This window comes from Hemicordylus capensis, chromosome 2 (genome assembly GCF_027244095.1).
Source record: "Hemicordylus capensis ecotype Gifberg chromosome 2, rHemCap1.1.pri, whole genome shotgun sequence".
NCBI classification, from domain to species: Eukaryota; Metazoa; Chordata; class Lepidosauria; order Squamata; family Cordylidae; genus Hemicordylus; species Hemicordylus capensis.
Genome location: NC_069658.1, coordinates 245557622 through 245577071, shown reverse-complemented (window position 1 = coordinate 245577071; position 19450 = coordinate 245557622). Strand labels below are relative to the sequence as shown.

Sequence of the window (19450 nt, the reverse complement as noted above, 5' to 3'; positions counted from 1 at the left end):
GGGCAAGCTGTTCATAGAACCCGAGAGAGTGATGGTCACGACGGACACCAGTCTATCGGGCTGGGGGGCTCACTGTTGGAACAGTTCTGCCCAGGGGCTTTGGTCGGTGGAAGAGTTGCTCCATAGCATAAACTGGCTCGAGCTCTGGGCTGTCTTTCTGGCCCTAAGAGCCTTCACGCCCTTGGTGAAGGGAAGGAATATCTTAATGTGTACAGAACAACTTAATATCCATTCTGGACCATCATGTAAACAGAATTTCCAATGTTTGGGCAGATTGGCTAAGACGGCAGGAGATCCAGCCGGCAGAATGGGACCTGCACCCTCAAGTATTTAGGTGGCTGACAGAGCAGCTGGGGTGTCCCCAGATAGACTTGTTTGCATATCCTCAGAATGCCAAGATTCAGAGGTTTTACTCACGTTGCCCGATGTTGGGGGCAGAAGAGACGGATACGCTATCGGTGCCATGGCCTCCGTGTCTGCTGAATGCATTTCCTCCAGTGCCGCTGCTCTCCCGTTGCCTCAGGAAGCTGCGGGGTTTCCGGGCATCCCTGATATTGATTGCGTCTTTTTGGCCCAGAGGGCCTTGGTTTTCCGAGATCGTCGACTTGACCGTAGGTCATCCACTCAGTTTGCCAGACCATCCAGTTCTGCTGTGTCAAGGTCCGATTTACCATCCTTGCATCTAGAAAGTGTTCAGCCAACAAGATTTACCAATCGATTTGGCGTAGTTTTCTGCGCTGGACAGCAAAGCTCTCCCTGCAGCTGGACAAGTGCAGGTCGAGGGGATTACTAGGTTTTTCTTCAGGATGGCCTTGCGCTTGGTCTGAAACCCAACACACTTAAACACCAGGCGGCGTGCTTGATCCAGATGTTGTTTCCTCATCAGCGTTTGTTCAGGCGTGGCACCCTCTTCTACGCAAGTTCTTGAGGGGGGCAGCTTTGTTGTCTCCTCTGGTCTGCCATCGTTTTCCGTCATGGGATTTGCATATTGTGTTGTGGGGTCTGCAGTTTCCGCCATTTGAACCACTTTGATCTGTATCATTGCAGATGCTGTCCTGGAAGGTGGCCTTTTTAGTAGCTGTAACATCAGCCAGGAGGGTTTCTGAATCGCAGGCTCTGTCAGTTCAGAGTAATTTGTGTAATTTCTCTAAGGACTCTGTGAGACTTATCCCGGATTCTTCGTTTATCCCTAAGGTAAAGTCTCAGTTTAATCGTGAGGCGGTCATTTAATTACCTTCTTTTTGTCCGGATGCTCGTCACCCTGCAGAGAAGGAGTGCAACCGGACGCAGGCTTTTCGTAAGTCAGATGCTCTTTTTGTGGCCTTTAAGGCTTCTAAGATGGGATGCAAGGTCTCTTCAGCCATTATTGCTCGATGGGTTCATTCATGCATTACGATGTTGTATGAAGCCCAGAAACTTTCGGTGCCTGGTCAGATTACGGCACACTCAACTACATCGGCAGCCACTTCCACTGTGTTATCTTCACCGGTGTCCCATGAAGAGATTTGCAAGGCGGCTACTTGGTCGTTGCCTTTTACATTTTCAAGGCATTACAAGTTGGATGAACATGAAGCTGCCAGAGCAGCATTTGGTCGGAGGGTCCTGCAACAGGTCCTTCCGGGTCAGTAGCTCCAGCTTGGGTATTTTCCCTCCCGTGGTTGGTGCTGTGGTATGTCCCAAGCTTGGGTGACCTCCTACATCAGCCGAGAAAGGTACATTGGTACTCACTGTGAAGGTGTCTTCTGGCTGGTGTAGAAGAGGTCACCCAAGGCCCGCCCGGGTTGTGTTAGGCTGGAGCTGATGATCTGGTTGTAGGGGGACAGTTTTTCTGTCTTTCTCTGCATTATTGTTTGTATATTGTTGTATATTCTCTGTTGTGTTCTGTGGTTTTCATTCCGTAGCTTGAGCTGTTTTAAGCACTGAGGAGATCCGCCCACATGCACTGGGTTAAGGATCTTCAAGTATGACTACTTCCTGCCTTTTGGAGCATGTGGGGGGGATGTAATCCCAAGCTTGGGTGACCTCTTCTACACCAGCCAGAAGACACCTTCACGGTGAGTACCAATGTACCTTTCCCTGGCTTCTCAAACATAGGGCTGAGAGAGATTCCTGCCTGCAACCTTGGAGAAGCCGCTGCCAGTCTGTGAAGACAATACTGTGCTAGATAGACCAATGGTCTGACTCAGTATACAGCAGCTTCCTTTGTTCTTAGTTGGCGTGACAAATGTGTGTTATGAGCAATGTGTCCTGTGTCAAGGATTCCCAGATGCTGTTGGCTACGTGGGTCCTTTAAAGACCCATCTTTTTAGCCTGGCTTTTAATAATATCTAGTGTTTTTGTTTTTGTTTTAATCTGGTTTTAATTTTTTTTAAAAAAAAATTAAATTGTTTTATTATGTGTGTTTGGTTTTAATGAAAACTGCCCCAAGCCCCTTTAGGAAGGGTGGCATATAAATGGAATAAAATCAGTTAAATACAACAGCTGCAGTGACCTTTAGCTGGGGATTATGGGAGTTGTAATCAACAACATTTGGGAAACCCTGTTACAGGCGACACTGGTTATGAGCCTGGGAAGATTCACTGCCAGGGTTCCCTCTTGGTTGTTTGTTGCAGGTGGTATTTGAAGAGACAGCCGGGAGTTCCTCTGAGGCAGGCCAAGCTCCACCTGATGTCAAGCAGAGGCAGCTCTGTGTGGAAACCAAGCAGGAAGATGACGATGACGATGGCAGCCTATTTGGTAAGAAGGGGATGCTCTCTTGAGGCTGGAGTTCTGGGATCCCCTGAAATTGGTTCTTGGGCTTGCTTTAGCCTTGGCTCCTTCAGGGAGCTGCTCTGTCTCTGGAATCCAAAGCCCTATTAGGTGGGTTTGGGCAAAACAGCTGCCTGCCAGCATACATAAGGAAGGAGTGCATATGCCGTGACATTGATGGAGGACATATTTTTTATTATTATTATTATTATTATTATTATTATTATTACATTTTATATCCCGCTCTTCCTCCAAGGAGCCCAGAGGGTTATACTACATACTTGAGTTTCTCCTCACAACAACCCTGTGAAGTAGGTTAGGCTGAGAGAGAAGTGGCTGGCCCAGAGTCACCCAGCAAGTCTCATGGCTGAATGGGGATTTGAACTCGGGTCTACCTGGTCCTAGTCCAGCACTCTAACCACTACACCACGAATGTCCGTATGCCATGACGTCAACAGGGTCGGATCGCTGGTCCATCCAGCTCAGTATTGTCTACACAGGCTGGTAGCAGCTCTGCAAGGTTTCAGTCAGGAGTCTTTCCCAGCCCTACCTGGAGGTGGCAGGAATTGGACCTGAGACCTTCTGCATGCAAAGAAGAGGCTCTTCCATTGAACTCCCACCCCACCCCCAACAGTGGAATACATGGGTCTTCCATCCAGACACTGATCACATGGAGACCTGCTTAGCTTCAGCAAGGTGGCTATATCGTGTGCCCATTGGGACCCAAATGTGCTGTCCCAATGTGTTCTTGGTGTGTCCTTTTTATAGTGTGCAAATGAAACATACTTAAATTTTATTTTATTTATTCATTTTATTGTTACATTTTGATACCACCTTTCATTAAATAATCTCAAAGTGTTTTACAAAACATTTATCACAATATAAAACCATAAAAATGACACAATAAGTATTAAAATTGAATATAAAAATACAAATCTAATCAAAAGTTTAAAAAATATGTACAATATAGCCATAAGATACAGAGCAGCAGAAACAAAAACAGCACTCCTATAAAAGGCTGGGTAAAAAGCCAAGATTTTACTTGCTTTCTAAAAACTGTGAGATGCCCACTGGGAGAGCTTTCCAAAGTCTGGGGGCAGTTTGTGTTTTTATGTATATATGTGTATTCATACCCACACAAACAAATTTAAATGTTACAGTTATGAGATGGGTGACTCCATTTGCCGGCTTGCATCGGATTAAGTTACTCATAAAGAGTCTTCTTGAAATTAATGGGGCAAGTGTATGTGTCCTATTCATTTCAGTGGGAGTATTCATGATGAACTTGGACTGGATGACAACCAGTGACTGGAATCACCTGTACTTGTGAACACACATACTTACACTCTCCCTCTCCCTTTCTGGGGTACCTGAAGGTTTGTGAAAGAAGGGGTACACTTTTACTGACAAAAGGAAGTACTTTTTCACATAACACATAATTAATCTATGGAATTCTCTGCCACAGGGTGTGGTGTTGGCCACTAGCCTGTATGGCTTTAAAAAGGGCTTAGACAAATTCATGGAAGACAGGTCTATCAGTGGTTACTAGACTGGTGGCTACAGGCCACCTCCAGCCTCAGAGGCAAGATGGCTCTCAGTGCCAGTTGCAGAGGAGCAACAGCAAGATAGAGGGCATGTCCTCACCTGTGGGCTTCTCAAAGGCATCTGGTGGGCCACTGTGTGAAACAAGATGCTGGGCTAGATGGGCCTTGGGCCTGATCCAGCTGGGCTGTTCTTATGTTAATAAAGGTTGCAAACCCCTGCACAGGCACAATTGTGCATGTTGCACAAGCGCAGTGTTAAGAAAGGTATACAAGTTTTAATAATAATAATAATTAATAATAATAATAATAATAATAATAATCATTTCATTTCATTTCTCATTTTTAATTGAGAAACCCAGTGAGGAGAGAAAGGACAGTTGGACAGTTGCTGGGTCAGGCAAAAAGTGTGACTATTCACTCGCTGTGGGAGGAAAATGGATTCAAAGGAGGAAAGGAGAGCAACCTCAGTGCCCATAATGTATTGATGGAGACTGGGCTTGTGGAACAGATCTTGCCAATTTTAAAACAGTTACAGGGGCTCCTGGTCCATTTCTGGGCCCAGTTCAGGGTGCTGGCTTTGACCTTTGAAGCAAGGATACCTCCTTACATGCAAGGCTCCCTGGGTTTAAGATCCTTTGAGATGGGGCCCTAGCTCAGTGGTAGAGCATCTGTTTGGCATGCAGACCCAGGTTCAATCCCTGGCATCTCCAGGTAGGGCTGGGAAAGACAGTCGCTGCCAGCCAGAGTTGATGATACTGAGTCTACTATTGAGCATGGACCAATGATCTGACTCAGTATGTGGCAGTTTATGTTCCTAATAGCTAAAATAAATAAATAGAGACATATAATTTAGGAATGGGTGTTCTGAAGTTTTGTTTCTCCCTTGGGTTCCCATTAGTCTTCTCTCTTAATTCCAGCAGGCGAGGAGTGGAAAAAGGAGAATGAGGAGGAACCTTGTGGAATATCACCAGAAAGACCCATGTATGAAGAGCTGAAAGAGAACATCTGGAGTGAAGAAAGCTCAAAGAGGCAGGAGGGAAACCACACCGAGAGGAGGGAGAGTGATACACCTACCCTTTGTCAGGGAGGGGATTCCCATGAGCTCCCAATCCAACCAGAAAGCCCAATGGAGGGGAGGAAGGCCAACTGCCTTGGGGATCACTGGAGAGTTTACCCAGAGGAGAAACCAAATAAAAACTTAACGTATGGGAAGAGCATCCATGAGAGCAGAAATCTAACTGAATGTGAAATTCTCCCTGGAGAGCAGAAATCGTCTATCTACTTAGAGTGTGAAGAGAGCCTAAATCACAGCACAGCTCTTGCATCTCATGAGAGTCTCCAAACAGGTGATAAACTCTACCCATGCTCAGACTTCACTGAGAGTTTTTGTGATCAAGGAACCCCCGTGAAGCCCACAAAAATGCACTCAGGGGGGAAACCATATAAATGTTTGGAATGTGGCAAGAGCTTTGGCCGGAGCGCCCACCTCACATCCCATCAGATCATCCACACCGGGGAAAAACCGTACCAGTGCTTGGTGTGCGGAAAGTGCTTCAGCCAAAGTGCTCACCTCGCTTCGCATCAGATCATCCACACGGGAGAGAAACCGTATCAATGCTCGGAGTGTGGCAAAAGCTTCAACAAGAGCACAAACTTTTTCAGGCACCAAAGGATACACAAAGGGGAGAAGCCTCACAGGTGCACAGACTGCAGCAAGACCTTCTCTGATAAACAGAGCCTGATCCAGCATCAAAGAGTCCACACGGGGGAGAAGCCGTACACATGTTTGGAGTGCGGAAAGAGCTTCAGTCACAGGGGAAGCCTCAGCGCGCATCAGAGGATGCACACGGGGGAGAGGCCCTATACATGCTCAGACTGTAGCAAGAGCTTCCGTGACCAATCCAGCCTCATTAGGCATAAAAGAATCCACACGGGGGAGAAACCATATACGTGCTCGGAGTGTGGGAAGAGCTTCAGTCAGAGCACGAACCTGACTTTGCATCAAAGAATACACACAGAGGGGAAAATTGCACAGGTCCCTCCTCATATGCTAAACACAGGAATGGCCGTGTTGGTTTTTTCAGCAAACCCCACAAACAGTCTTGTTGCATCTTGAAAATGGCTGCATTTGCTGGGGCAGAAGATGTCATGGACTAGAGCCCCCTTGGTCCCAAGCCTGCCCCTAGGTGAGAGTTGGCCATGGGGCTCTGCTTCGAGAACCTAGGGTTTTCCTAAGGTTAGGAAGGCAGTCAAAATATGCAGAGCCTTTTCAGGGGTTGCCCGCTCTCTGGAACTCTGCCCCAAGTTTAGTGGATCATTGATTTTAATTGAGTGTTGCAGTGCGGTGGTTTTGAAGTCTGATCTTGTCTCTCATTATTTTCTGTACAATGGTGTTAAAAAAAAAATAAACCGTATAACTACTTGGGATATGAAAAGAGCTCCAATAGAAACACACATCTAAAGTCACATGAAATAATCCATGTGGGGAAATTAGATAAATGAAGTGGGTCCCGCCACTCCACTCATCCTTGATCACAAAGGTCGTTCAGTGATAAAGGAGTTGAAATCCAGCAGCATCTGGGGATCCAAGGCTGGGAATATGTGTATTAACCGTAATAATGAAATGGACCTAAATCTAGGTGTGGATAAAGCAAAGGGCTTTTGCTTTCAAATCTCTTCACATTCCAGGCAGAATGTGTCTAATTATGTGCAGAATGCATTATTTAAAAAAGATAATTGCTATAGGAAGTACAGTGCTTTTGAGCATGTGCAAAGTTTCCCCTCTGGTTGCTTTTTTCCTTTTTGGAAAAGTAGGAAGCAGCAGAACAAAAACCCTGGCCGAAGGCCATTGGGGCTGGGGATGATGGAAGCTGTAGTCCAACAATCTCTGGGGACCAAAACTGGGAATCCAATAGGCCACAAAATGAGCCCCTCACACTGCACTCTTGAGACTGACTTATTTATGTATTTATGTATTTATGTATTTATTTATTTAAACTTTTATACCGCCCTTCCAAAAGGGCTCAGGGCGGTTTACATTAAAACACCATTAAAATCAGTTAATAATTAAAACAAAAATTATAAAGCATAAAACAATGATTAACAATTAAAAACATCATAAAACAACAATTAAATCAGAACAATTTAAAAACAAGTTTTAAAAAGCTGAGAAAGCCTGGTTGAAGAGATGCGTTTCCAGGTGTTTTCTGAAAATTGCCAGAGATGGGGAGGATCGTATCTCAGCAGGGAGCGCATTCCACAATCTCAGGGCAGCAGCCGAGAAGGCCCGTCTCCGTGTGGCCACCAAACGAGTTGGTGGCAACTGGAGACGGACCTCCTCAAGTGACCTCAATGGCCGGTGGGGCTCATAGCGAAGAAGACGCTCTCTTAAATACCCAGGGCCTAAGCCGTTTAGGGCTTTATAAGTTATGACTAGCACTTTGTATTTTGCCCGGAAACTTATCAGCAGCCAGTGTAACTCCATCAACAAGGGAGTAATGTGGTCTCTCCGAGATGATTACTCAAACCAAGCAACACTATCAGAATTCTCAACTCCTGTCCCTCCCACCCCTGGCTGCAATAACTCATTGCTGAAGACTGCTTTTTGCCTGTTGTAGCTTCATTTGCTTCAACACCCTTTGCTGCAGTAGCTTTTGGAGACAGAAGCACCCAGAAACATAGAAAGCTGCCTTATGCAAAGTCAGACCATTGGTCCATGTAGCTCCGTATTGTCTATACTGACTGGCGGCAGCTTTCCAAGGTTTCAGGCAGGAGTCTTTCTCAGCCCTACCTGGAGATGCTGCCAGGGATTGAAACTGGGACCTTGTGAATGCCAAGCAGATGCTCTCTACCACAGATCTACAGCCCCATCCCCACAATGGATTTAGTAGTACAGGACAGCTACAGTCTAGAATATCCCATGATGCTTACTCTATGGGTCGGTGATTATGGGGTGCACTGGCACTTTTGCTGAAGAGTGGTTAAAAAACAAATAGCTGCCATCCAAATTAGCATCCTTTGCCACAGAGAAACCACAGCCATAACCTTACAAACCTGGTATTAGGGAGCAAGAATTTCTGATTAGAGGATAAAACTTCTCTCTTTCAAAATTGGGCATTTCATATAAGCCCTATTTACCCGTTATTGCACTCATACAGTGTACACAGGTACAGATCTGCAAGTACTGTGCTTATTCACAAGTTATGCTGAATGCAGGTACAGCAGTATACTTCCTATCTATATCCTACCTTTGTGGGGACCTGCACCCAGGTTCACTTTTTAAAGGAAGGCGAGTGCCGCTGTAAAGCAATCTTTCTTTCATAACATGCCTCCAGTGTTCCAAAGGGTTAAGCCAACAAAACTCTGTTTCCTAGAAAGGACTTTCACCCACAAAATTCTGTTTCCTAGAGAGGACTTTCACAATAAAGAGAGTCGGTCAAAGTTGTGGGTTCTCTCTAACCTGCGCTAGGGCAGTGGGTTGGTTCTGAATTCCTCTGGGGCAGATTGAGGAGGAGAAGGGACATCTTGGTGCTGTGGAGAGGTGAGTTGTAAGGTGGGGTAGGGGGATGCATCTCCAAAACAAGGAGGGACAACAGCAGAGACAGCAGCATATTGGGGAGAGGGAAGCCCCTCTCCACTTCCTCACCCACCTCTATTTTTTTTAATCAGTGGGACTTCTAGTCCCAGGTGGGTCCCTTCAACAGAAGAAGGTCTCTCCTTTTTCTGTTCAAAGCCTAATATGAGGTCACTGCTGCCACTTTGTGGGGCTTTGCAATGCAGAGGGAGAAGGGAGAGGTGCCCCCATAGAGAAGCCCTGCAGCCCAGGGGCATAGCTATAATTGAGCAGATTGCTTCAAAGAACCCAGCCACCCCAGCTCCTGAGGACTCCCCAGCTCCACTCCTCCCTATTTTCTTCATTATCTCCCTCACTCCAAGGGACTGCCGGGGAGAGGAGCAAACATGGGCACCTGATCCCGTAGCTACACACCTGCTACAGCCTGAATCTGAATGAGTGAGTGAGGATCTAACTACTGAAATGAATCACACATGCAGTCCTCCTGACAAAAACTGGCAGGCTTGTCAGAAGCTGTTCGTCATGATAGCCAGGAGTGGATCTTCCATGTCCAGGGGCAGTCTGCCTGGAGTAGCTGAGGAGCATAATGTTTATTGTATTGTATTTATACCCCACTGTTCAGCCAAGATCAGCTTCCGAAGTGGGTTCTGTTTTAAAATCAACAGAGTGGTACAGTGGAATTAGAGATATTGGATGTGTGTGTGTGGTCTGAGTAATAGAATCTTGGGTTAGGTACAGACCATAGCTCCAAATAACACACTGAAACAAATTACAGAAAGAATGGCCATTAGATTCCATTGGTTCCTTTCAAATGGGACCACCCAATCATGGTTGTTTCTTTGAATTCTGAAGTTGGGTGGTTTACCAGTTGAATACTGTTCACTTCCGGGCATTGCATTTTAAGAAGGTCGTTGATAAACTGGAACAGGTTTAGAGAGGGCAACCAAGATAGTGGGTGGAGGGTCTGAAAAGCAAGTCCTGTGAGGAATGGTGAAAGGAGCTGGTTATGTTTAGCCTGGAGAAAATAAGGGGAGATTTGATAGCCACCCTCAAATATCTGAATGGCTGTAATATAGATGGGGGACAGGTCTTATTCTCTCTTGCTTCTGAGGGCAGGGCTAGAACCAATGTGTGGAAATTGGAAGCAGATTTAGGCTAGACATTATGAGGAAGATTTCCCTGAGCTGTTTGACAGTGCAACAGCCTGTCTTCATGCAGTGTTGGGCTCTTCTGTGCTGGAGGTTTTCAAAGACTGGACAGGCATCAGTCAATTGCTGTAGCAGTTTTTCCTTCACTGAGTGTGTGTGTGTGTGTGGGGGTGGATTAGAAGACTTCCACAGTCTTTTCAGCTCTAAAATTCTATGGTTTGTCAGCTGAGGGAAGCACAAGCTTCCACCCCCTGCAGAAAACAGATAGATATAAATGGCTTACTTGAGCTTCTAATTGCTTATACTATAGGATATCTGGGGTGAGCATTAAGGTCTGGGGGACAGGCTGCCACAAGATGTGATGACAGCCAACAACCTGGATGGCTTTAAGAGGGATTTGGATAATTTCATGGAGGAGAGGTCTATCCACAGCTCCTAGTCGGAGGGCTATAGGCCACCTCCAGCTTCTGAGGCAGGATGCTGCTGAATACCAGTTGCAGGGGAGTAACAGCAGGAGAGAGGGCACGCCCTCAATTCCTGCCTGTGGCTTCCAGCAGCATTTGGTGGGCCACTGTGCGAAACAGGATGCTGGACTAGATGGGCCTTGAGCCTGATCCAGCAGGGCTGTTCTTAATGTTCTTAGGATGTACAGTACGCCATGAAGTTAAACATTTCTGGAGCTGTGGCAGATCAATAAAAAGGTCAGCCCACTGTGCAGCAGCTGTGAAAAGAAAAGAAAAAAGCAAATTCCATGCTAGGGATCATTAGGAAAGGGATCAAAAATAAAACTGCTAATATTATAATACTCTTATACAACTCTAGGGTGCAGCCACATCTGGTGCTTAAACAGAGTTTTGTAATGCGTGTAGAGGGACATGTCAGATGAACAGTCCTTACACACGATTAATGACATTGGGGCAGGCATGTTCTCGCCACTGTTCTGTTGTCACGTGTAAAGGACGCTGTTCATCTGAACTGGCCCATTAAAAATTGGTGCCAGCCCTACAACTGATTAATGGTTCATCTCTATGTTAATTCTCTTTGTGTCGGTTTCTATCTCCTTCCACCAGGGAGAAGCTCCACACTTGGTTAGATCATGATCATTTGTTGTAGAGTTTTCCATGGCATGCAGCCATCTTTGTGAGTTTGTCAAGGGATGAAAATGGAAGAGCAAGTTCCTGCAGGTTGTATACCAGGGGAGGCATCAGAAGAGGCAATAAAAGCCCTCCACATTGGCCAAGGAACTGTAGATTACAAACTCAGGATGGAGAAGGAAGAGAACCCTCTGGGAGCAATGCATTCTGGGAGTACTAGTGGATCCCTCAGGACAACTCCCCATCAAGTGAAGGAGGAACCAGAAGAGGGTTTGGCCCAGAATTGGGAAGCCCAGTGGCAGGAGTTCCTAAGGACAGTGGAGTCATCTCACTCAAGCTGGGGAACCCCACAATTGCCAGAAGAGCCCAAACCATGGGGCGATCCTAAGGCCTTTCTAGCCACCTTTGAGCAAGTGGCTGAAGCCTGCCAGTGGCCCAAAGAAAAGTGGGTGACCCAAATCCTGCCAGCCCTCAGTGGAGAAGCCAAAGAGGCCTACAGCAGGCTGGAAACCAGAGACAGAGAAGATTATGGGAAGGTGAAGGCAGCCATCTTGCGGCGAGACACTATCCTCAGGGAGAAAAACCGCCAGCACTTCAGGCATTTCCGCTACCAGGAGGCCGAGGGACCGAGAGGAGCTTACTGCAGACTCCAACAACTATGCTGTCAGTGGTTGACGGTCAAGAGACACACCAAGGAGCAGATCCTGGAGCTGCTAATCCTGGAGCAATTCCTGACCATCCTGCCACAAGAGATCCAGTGTTGGGTTCAGGAAGCTGAGCCAGAGACTTGTACCCAGGCAGTGTCCCTGGTGGAGAATTTCCTGCTTAGGCAACAAGAGACCAAGCAAAAGGAAAACCAGGTGAGGCCATTTCAACGAGTTAGCTTCTTTCACAACCCTCTAAGTCAGGCCTGCTCAACTTTGCCCCTGCCCCCCGTTTTTGGACTACAACTCCCATAATCCCCAGCCACAGTGGCCAATAGCCAGAGATTATGGGAGTTGTAGGCCAATGTCTGCAGGAGGGCCAGAGCTGAGCAGGTCTGCTCTAATTGGTGTGGTGAACCACTTTGAGCAGGGTAGGCAACCTTGGCTCCCCAACCATTGTTGAACTACAACTCCCATCATCACCAGCTACAATGTATTATGGTTGGGGACAGTATTCCCTCTAACAGGGATTCCCAGATGTTGTTGGCCTATCCATTCCCAGCACAGCATCCCTCCAGTGGCTGTTGCTGGTGTCTGTCTTATGTTCCTTAGATTGGGAGGAACTTCCTGACTCTAAATATATGACAATATGACAAATATTTATATACCGCATATGGACATTTTTGGGATCAGATTTCAAACCAAAGTAACCTCAATCATCTTGGCTTATATGTCGTGAGTCATGACCTAGAACAAGGGTTCCCAATCTGTGGTACTCCAGATGTTGTTAAACTACAACTCCCATCATCCCCAGCCACAATAAATTGTAGCTAGGGATTATGGGAATTATAGTTCAGCAACACCTTGGATTCCACAGGTTGGGAACCCTTGTTCTAGGTCATGACTCACGACATATAAGCCAAGCTGATTGAGGTTACTTTGGTTTGAAATCTGATCCCAAAAATGTCCGTATGTGGTATATAAATATTTGTCATATTGTCATATATTTAGAGTCAGGAAGTTCCTCCCGATCATGTCTAGCCTGAGTCTGTTTCCTTGTGACTTGATCCCACTGGTTCTAGTTTTGCCTTCAGGAGCAAGTCTGCTCCTTCTTCTATGTGCCAGCCCTTCAGATATTTGGAGACAGCCATCATATCTCCCCTTCGTCTTCTCTTCTCCAGGCTGCACACCCCCAATTGCTTCAAGGGTTCCTCCCAGGGCTTGGTTTGCCCACCCCTCGCCACCTGTGGTGTTGTTCTTCTCTGAAACTGTTCCAGTGACAAAATCCTGACAAATCTAAGGAAGACACCTCACAGATGGTTCTAGAGATAGGGCGGGAGCCTTGCTGGGGGGACACTGAGTCTCCAGAGCTCTGGGACTCCTCCACGGGCGTGGCTTCTGGAGGGGTGACAAGCTCTGGCTGTTCGGGGTCTTTTGGATCAAGGGGACTTTTGTCAGGGTTGGCTCTCAAGCATGTTCCTCCTCCAGAAGGGTCCCCTCTGGGTTGGAATCAGAGTGGGTTCTGACACCTTCTGTGTGTTCCTTTTCAGGGAATTGGCATTTGTATTTCTGGATTCTGTTCAGCTAACTGTCCCAGGAGAAAGGCCTACCACATGGATTCTCAACCTTGGGCCCCCAGATGTTGGACTACAACTCCCATCATCCCCAGCCATCAAGGCTGGGGATGATAGTAGTTGTAGCCCAACAGTATTTTGGGGCCCGAAACTGAGAACCCCTAGCTTACAAGATCCCCCATTCTTCTGGGTCATGGGTTCCCAATCTGTGGTACTCCAGATGTTGTTAAACTACAACTCCCATCATCCCCAGCCACAACAACTTGTAGCTAGGAATTATGGGAATTGTAGTCCAGCAACATCTCGAGTTCTACAGGTTGGGAACCCTTTGTTCTAGATCCTGACAAGAGGCAATCTTACCCCTGGACTTTGGGGCCGAGGTCCAGGGCCTCCACACCCCCTGGGAGTCCCCAAATCCTCTTTAGTCTGTCCTGGGTGGTGTGGTTTGTGCCCTCAATAACCTATTTGTTAAAAAAATAATGCTTAGCTTGCAGTGTTGGGGCCTCCAAAGGCCTTTTAGTCTAGGCTCCAAAATTACCTAGGTGCACCTCTGGTCACGACATATAAGCCAAGCTGACTGAGGTTACTTTGGTTTGAAATCTGCTCCCAAAAATGTCCCTATGTTCCTTAAAGAAATGCAGGTCTTTTCTCTCCCATTTGTTGCCATCGAGGTGCTACTGGTCAGGGACGGGATCAGGGCGACCACTTAGCTCTTCCCTCTGCAGTTCTGCTGCTCTACCCTGAAAAGGCCCCTCTCTGTTATTGCAGGTGGCATTTGAGGAAGCGAGTGCGAGTTCCTCTGAGACAGGCCAGGTTCTGTTTAACTTCAAGCAGGGGAAACTGTGCATGGAGACCAAGCAGGAAGATGACAACCGAGGGGGCAGCTTTTGGAGTAAGGAGGAATGGTGTCTTTTTGGTGCCTGGTTTCTGGAATGTTCTAGAGCTCCTTCCTGGGCTGACCTCAGCTATGGCTCCTTTTCTTCCTTCTAAGGAAAATATGGATAATGGTAGAAACACTTCTGAGATTCAATTGTTAATCCAGCAATATGCTTCTTTGGGCCTTTGTTTCATTTCTCTACAGTGCTCTACTTGTAGATGGAATTGTAGTCCTTAAGAGCTAGACTGTTAGAGAATATTCTGTGACATCACAGCAGGGCAGCCAGTGACTAGGGCCCACTTACAAATAATACGCCTTAAAAAGTCCTTAGGTGTTTACTGAGCTCTGCATAAAAGGCACAGCTTAGTATTCAGGAATGAGACAAAGGAGCACGAACAAGATTACAGAAAACTCTTCTCAGATCCCTTTTAGGTGCATATAACGCTGCCTTAGGACCATAGGAAACCACCTTCTACCAAGTCAGACCATTGGTCCATCTAGCTCAGTATTGTGTCTACACAGGCTGGCAGCAGCTTCTCCAAGGTTGCAAGCAGGAATCTCAGCCCTATCTTGGAGTTGCCAGAGATGGAAATTAGAACCTTTTGCATGCAAACATGCAGGAACTCTTCCCAGAGTGGCTCCATCCCTTGAGGGGAATATCCTACAGTGCTCACACGTGTAGCTTCCCATTCAAATGCAAACCAGGGTAGACCCTGCTTAGCAAAGGGGACAAGAAGTCGTGCTGGCTACCACAAGACCAGCTCTCCTTCATTGCATCAGACCACTGAGATCCATCTAACTCAGTATCTTCTGCTCTGATTGGCAGCAGCTCTCCACCAGGGCTCCAGGTAAAGTTCTTTCCAGCCCTGCCTGGAGGTGCTGCAGACTGAACTTGGGACTTCTGCATACAGAGCAGTGGCTCTACAGTTCAGCTTGGGTCCCATTCCCATTTGCTGACTTTCAAGTCAGTGGCCGGCAGCCTAATGCCCTTGCACAAGAAGGGATGTTGTGCTCTAAGTCCGGCACTTAAATTCCAGCCTCGTGTTGCACTTGCACGCTGCGTGACGTCTGGCACGCCTCACATGTTTTGGAGGAAACTTTTGTGCAAGGGCGCAATAGTGCAAGGATGAAATTCATTCCTAGGATTTCACGCCACGATGTGATCTTCTTGTACAAACAGAACTTTGTTCATTGTGCAAGCGCAGCATTCGCCAAATGTCAGCCAATGGTCTGAGAAGCCACCACCTTGAGACTTGGGCAGCTCATTGCTGCAACCAGCTCCTGCTGCTGCTACGGTATTATTTCCAGTGGCCATAGTATTGCACAACTGCACTTGTGCCGTTTTAGGCATTTGTGGAGGAATTAGGCATTTAGGCTAATTCTTTTAAATGCCCATAGCAGCGTGGGTAGTGTAGAAACTGCCCGGGGCACACCATGTGATCTGTCAGCCAGTGTCTTTATCAGGCAACTCTCAGTATCCTCTGACTTCCGAAGTCCAGGGGATAAGTTGTTTTGGATTCTCTCACTATTTCTCCAGCTGCCAAAGGGTGGGTGAATACAGATGAGAGGAAGAAATATACATCAGAAGATTCAGAAGCAGTGGAACCCCCCCGAGACATCACTTTGGAAAACGGAAGGGATTTTCCCCCCGTGGTATGAACAGGAAAATGCCTCAACTGCTGGTGGGAAGGTCATCTTTGAAACTACAGTCCTGACAGGAATGGATGCTGGTAAGAAATGAAGTCCCTGTGCTATAGATTTTATTTTATTTTAACATGTATATCCCATTCTTCCTCCAAGGAACCCAGAGTAGTGTACATGGTTATGGTTGTCCTCACAACAACCTTGTGAGGTAGGTTAGACTGAGATAAGTGACTGGCTCAGGGTCACCTAGTGAGTTTAATGGGCGAATGGAGATTGGAACTTGGGGCTCACTGGATGTAGTCCAACACTCTAACTACAACACCACACTGTTACTAGTATCTACCATTTCTTTTTAGAGCATGATGGTCACTTTTAGTGGACAATCCTTTACACTTCAGTATTTAGACTAGCTGTAAGCTATGTCAAGAAACTGTGGGATGCAAAGCTCCAATCCAGACATTACACCATGTGTGGGTTCATGTTCCTCACAAGGGTATTGTAATGACAATATTTAAAGATAAAAATCTACGAGAAAAACTTCTATAAAAATATGAGCTTGCTTATATAGCTTCTACTACAGCATATATAGGCACATAAATAGACAAAGCTTAAGACATCACTGATTACATGGGGTTTCATGAAATATCATTTCAAGGAGCCTTGTACTTCCTTACAAACTGTAAAGTAAGAAAACAGTCAAGTGAGGTGCCTGAAGGTGACCTAACTTCCATCAGAATTTCCACCTTTTAACTGCTACAGTTTCTCATAACTATATAAAACCATAACTTGGTGAAACATGTCAGCATGCCAGTGCTCTCTTAATCGGAAACTAATTATTGCATACACATTTGTGTACTGCTTCTTCTTTGATCTCATTACTTTAACTCAAATTTATAATTAACCTTCTTAACTTCCTTCATTAATCCTTACATTAGAGAAGCAAGAGCTAACTTAGGTTCTAAAACTTCCTGTGAAATATCTAGTTTAGGGGTGTGCACGGACGGTTCGGAACCAAACTGGTCCACCATGAACTGAGCCGGTTTGTAGGTTTGATCATGAACCGGACCAGCCTTCAAGAAAGGGTGGCCCAGTCCTCAATCAAGCCTGGTTCAAGTCGAACCAGTTTGGGGGTTTGTGCTGCTATGTAAAGGCTCATTTGGAGGAAGGCGAGGCTGAGGAAGGCAGGCTTTGGCCACCTTCTCTTCAACAGACTCCGTTCCTCCCTCGGCTTGGTCAGTCACTCACTGACTGACTGGTGAGTGCTTTACATAGGAACATAGGAAGCTGCCATATACTGAGTCAGACCATTGGTCCATCTAGCTCAGTATTGTCTGCACAGACTGGCAGCGGCTTCTCCAAGGTTGCAGGCAGGAATTTCTCTCAGCCCTATCTTGGAGATGCTGCCAGGGAGGGAACTTGGAACCTTCAGCTCTTCCCAGAGCGGCTCTATCCCCTGAGGGGAATATCTTATAGTGCTCACATATCAAGTCTCCCATTCATATGCAACCAGGGCAGACCCTGCTTAGCTGAGGGGACAAGGCATGCTTGCTACCACCAGACCAGCTCTCCTCCCTTGCTCTCCTCCCCTGCTTTGGTTTCAGTTCAGCGTGCCTATCCCTCCCAGCGAGCCTGCCCCTGCCCCTGCCCCTACCCTAGCCAGAAAGCAGCTCAGCAGCAGCCATTCATGTTGTTAAATTGGGAGGCAAGAGAGCTCTCGTCGACATCCCGCTTCACCGCCACTCAGCAGCAGCTTTAAAAGTTAAAAAATATATATATATTTAAAGTGGTTAAAAAATGGGAGAAATTGAGTCCCAAATGGGATGAGAATTTCTCCCTAGGAATGCGGGACATCCTGCACAGTGCGGGATAGTTGGCAACCTTAGCCAGTTGGTTCTACCGAACCAGTTCACAGAGCCGTGGAGTCCAAATAGTTCCAAATCCTGTAGATTTTGTCCGCAAAGAACCCATTAAAAGCATCACAGCAGAACATAGTCTCTAGGGACTGGTTTGAACTGGAAGGAGCCTGAATCAAACTCCTCACAATCTGGGATAACTCTGCTGAACGCAAACCTACAGAAGTGATGCACACAGACACGAAGGGTTTTTTTGCTGTACGCACAGCCTCCATATAAATCTTCAAATGGGCTCTCTGCTGTGTCCTGTCACATTCGAGCCGAGTTCTCCTCCACTTGCATTCCAGTTGCCTACCTCGCTGCTTCAGACCCCGCAATTTCACCTAATTTACCATTCACACACACACACACGTAATCTCAGGAAAGCTTAGCCAGCCTGTTTACAAAAAACTATTCAGGTTGCAGGGGAGCAACAGCAGGAGAGAAGGCATGCCCTCACATCGTGCCTGTGGACTTCTCAGAGGCATCTGGTGGGCTGCTGTGGGAAGCAGGATGCAGGGCGAGATGGGCCTTGGGCCTGATCCTGCAGGGCTGTTCTTGTGTCAGGAAGAACGTTTGCCCAGAGCTCTCTTGCCTGGGCTGCCTTGCAAGAGGAAAAACCGTCATGAGATGGGGTTACTCTGCCATTCCTCACGAGCCACCGCTCTGGGTCTCTGATGACCGAGCAGCTGCCATGCAGTTGCCAGGGCCTGCAGGTGCGCCAGGAAGGTCCCTCACACTGTGCCAACAGAACATTTTGTTAAAAACTGGTATTAAAATATTCTTAGTAACATTAACAGTACTAATAATATATAATCAAAACAATCTATGTATCTAATTCCCTAAGGCGTACCCGTGGCTAATCCCATGCGTGGCAGCTCTGGCGAAAGTTTGGAGAGCTGCCGAATCGGCTAGCCATGGGACAGGTGGGAAGAAAAAAATGGCGGCAGTGACTGGCCGGGGAGCAGGGCTAGAAAACGGCAGCGGCGGGCAGAAGGTGGTGGAGACGATGGGCAGGGGCGGGGGAATAAGGAGGTGGCAGCGGGCGGGTAGGCAGGCTGTGGTGACAGGCAACAAACTAGAGGTGCAGATGCTCTGCGCCTGGTCCAGCTAGTATATTATAATTTGGGATGGGGCTCTAGCTCAGTGGTAGAGCTCCTCCTTAGCATGCAGAAAGTCCCAGGTTCAATCCCTGGCAGCATCTCTCGGTACGGCTGGGAAAGATGCTGGTCTGAAATGGTGGAGAGCTGCTGCAAGTCAGAGTAAGCAGTACTGAGCTAGACGCAACAAGGGTCTGACTCGGTATAAGGTAACCTCCCATCTTCCTCTTCTTGTCTGTTATTAATTATTAATTAGTACTTCATAATATTAATTAATACTTATGAACTAAATCCAGTAGTGGAATGTTTCCAATCCCCTTTTCATCCCTTACAAACCTTTCTGAAGTTTTGTGTTTCCTTTGGGCCCTGAATTGGGTTTCTTTATTCCAGCAGGTAACGAGTGGAAGAGGGAGAATGAGAGGCCTGTACCCAAGCTGTCAGAAAGAACAAACCATGAGGAACTGAAAGAGAAGGGTGCACCCATTCCTTCTCAGGATGGTGGCTACCACGAAATCCCAGCTCAACAAGGACAGACAGACAAGAAAAGAAACAAGAGTCTTAGTCCTCTTTGGTTTCTGCCCTGTGCAAATTCCCCAGATAAAAGCATAAATC

General features: G+C 46.9%; 2 protein-coding genes across 3 annotated transcripts in view; both read left to right on the top strand.

The window, feature by feature from the left end:
- The window catches only part of LOC128342709 (zinc finger protein 271-like), a 32954-nt gene that overhangs the window by 10973 nt on the left and 2531 nt on the right, over nucleotides 1–19450 (top strand). Inside the window, exons 3-4 of the mRNA XM_053290456.1 lie at nucleotides 2613–2736; nucleotides 5210–6327. Coding sequence (XP_053146431.1) covers nucleotides 2613–2736; nucleotides 5210–6327 — 1242 coding nt within the window. The remainder of the gene's footprint in view (nucleotides 1–2612; nucleotides 2737–5209; nucleotides 6328–19450) is intronic.
- Nucleotides 8341–19365, top strand: LOC128342682 (uncharacterized). Of its 2 annotated transcripts, none has more exons than XM_053290378.1 (5): nucleotides 8341–8832; nucleotides 11084–11967; nucleotides 14094–14217; nucleotides 15740–15932; nucleotides 19229–19365. In XM_053290378.1, exons 2-4 carry the CDS (start codon nucleotides 11170–11172, stop codon nucleotides 15859–15861), a joined length of 1044 nt encoding a protein of 347 aa, XP_053146353.1. In that variant the 5' UTR covers nucleotides 8341–8832; nucleotides 11084–11169; the 3' UTR covers nucleotides 15862–15932; nucleotides 19229–19365. The 2 variants fall into 2 exon arrangements, with proteins under 2 accessions (XP_053146353.1, XP_053146354.1); XM_053290379.1 differs by having other exon boundaries at nucleotides 19232–19296.

Excerpts from the sequence above, each read along its gene's own strand:
- LOC128342682 (XM_053290378.1), top strand. The coding sequence starts at position 11,170 with ATGAAAATGGAAGAGCAAGTTCCTGCAGGTTGTATACCAGGGGAGGCA. Across the intron at positions 11,968-14,093 it reads CCAAGCAAAAGGAAAACCAG|GTGGCATTTGAGGAAGCGAG; the intron begins GTGAGGCCATTT and ends CTGTTATTGCAG. Across the intron at positions 14,218-15,739 it reads CCGAGGGGGCAGCTTTTGGA|CTGCCAAAGGGTGGGTGAAT; the intron begins GTAAGGAGGAAT and ends CTATTTCTCCAG.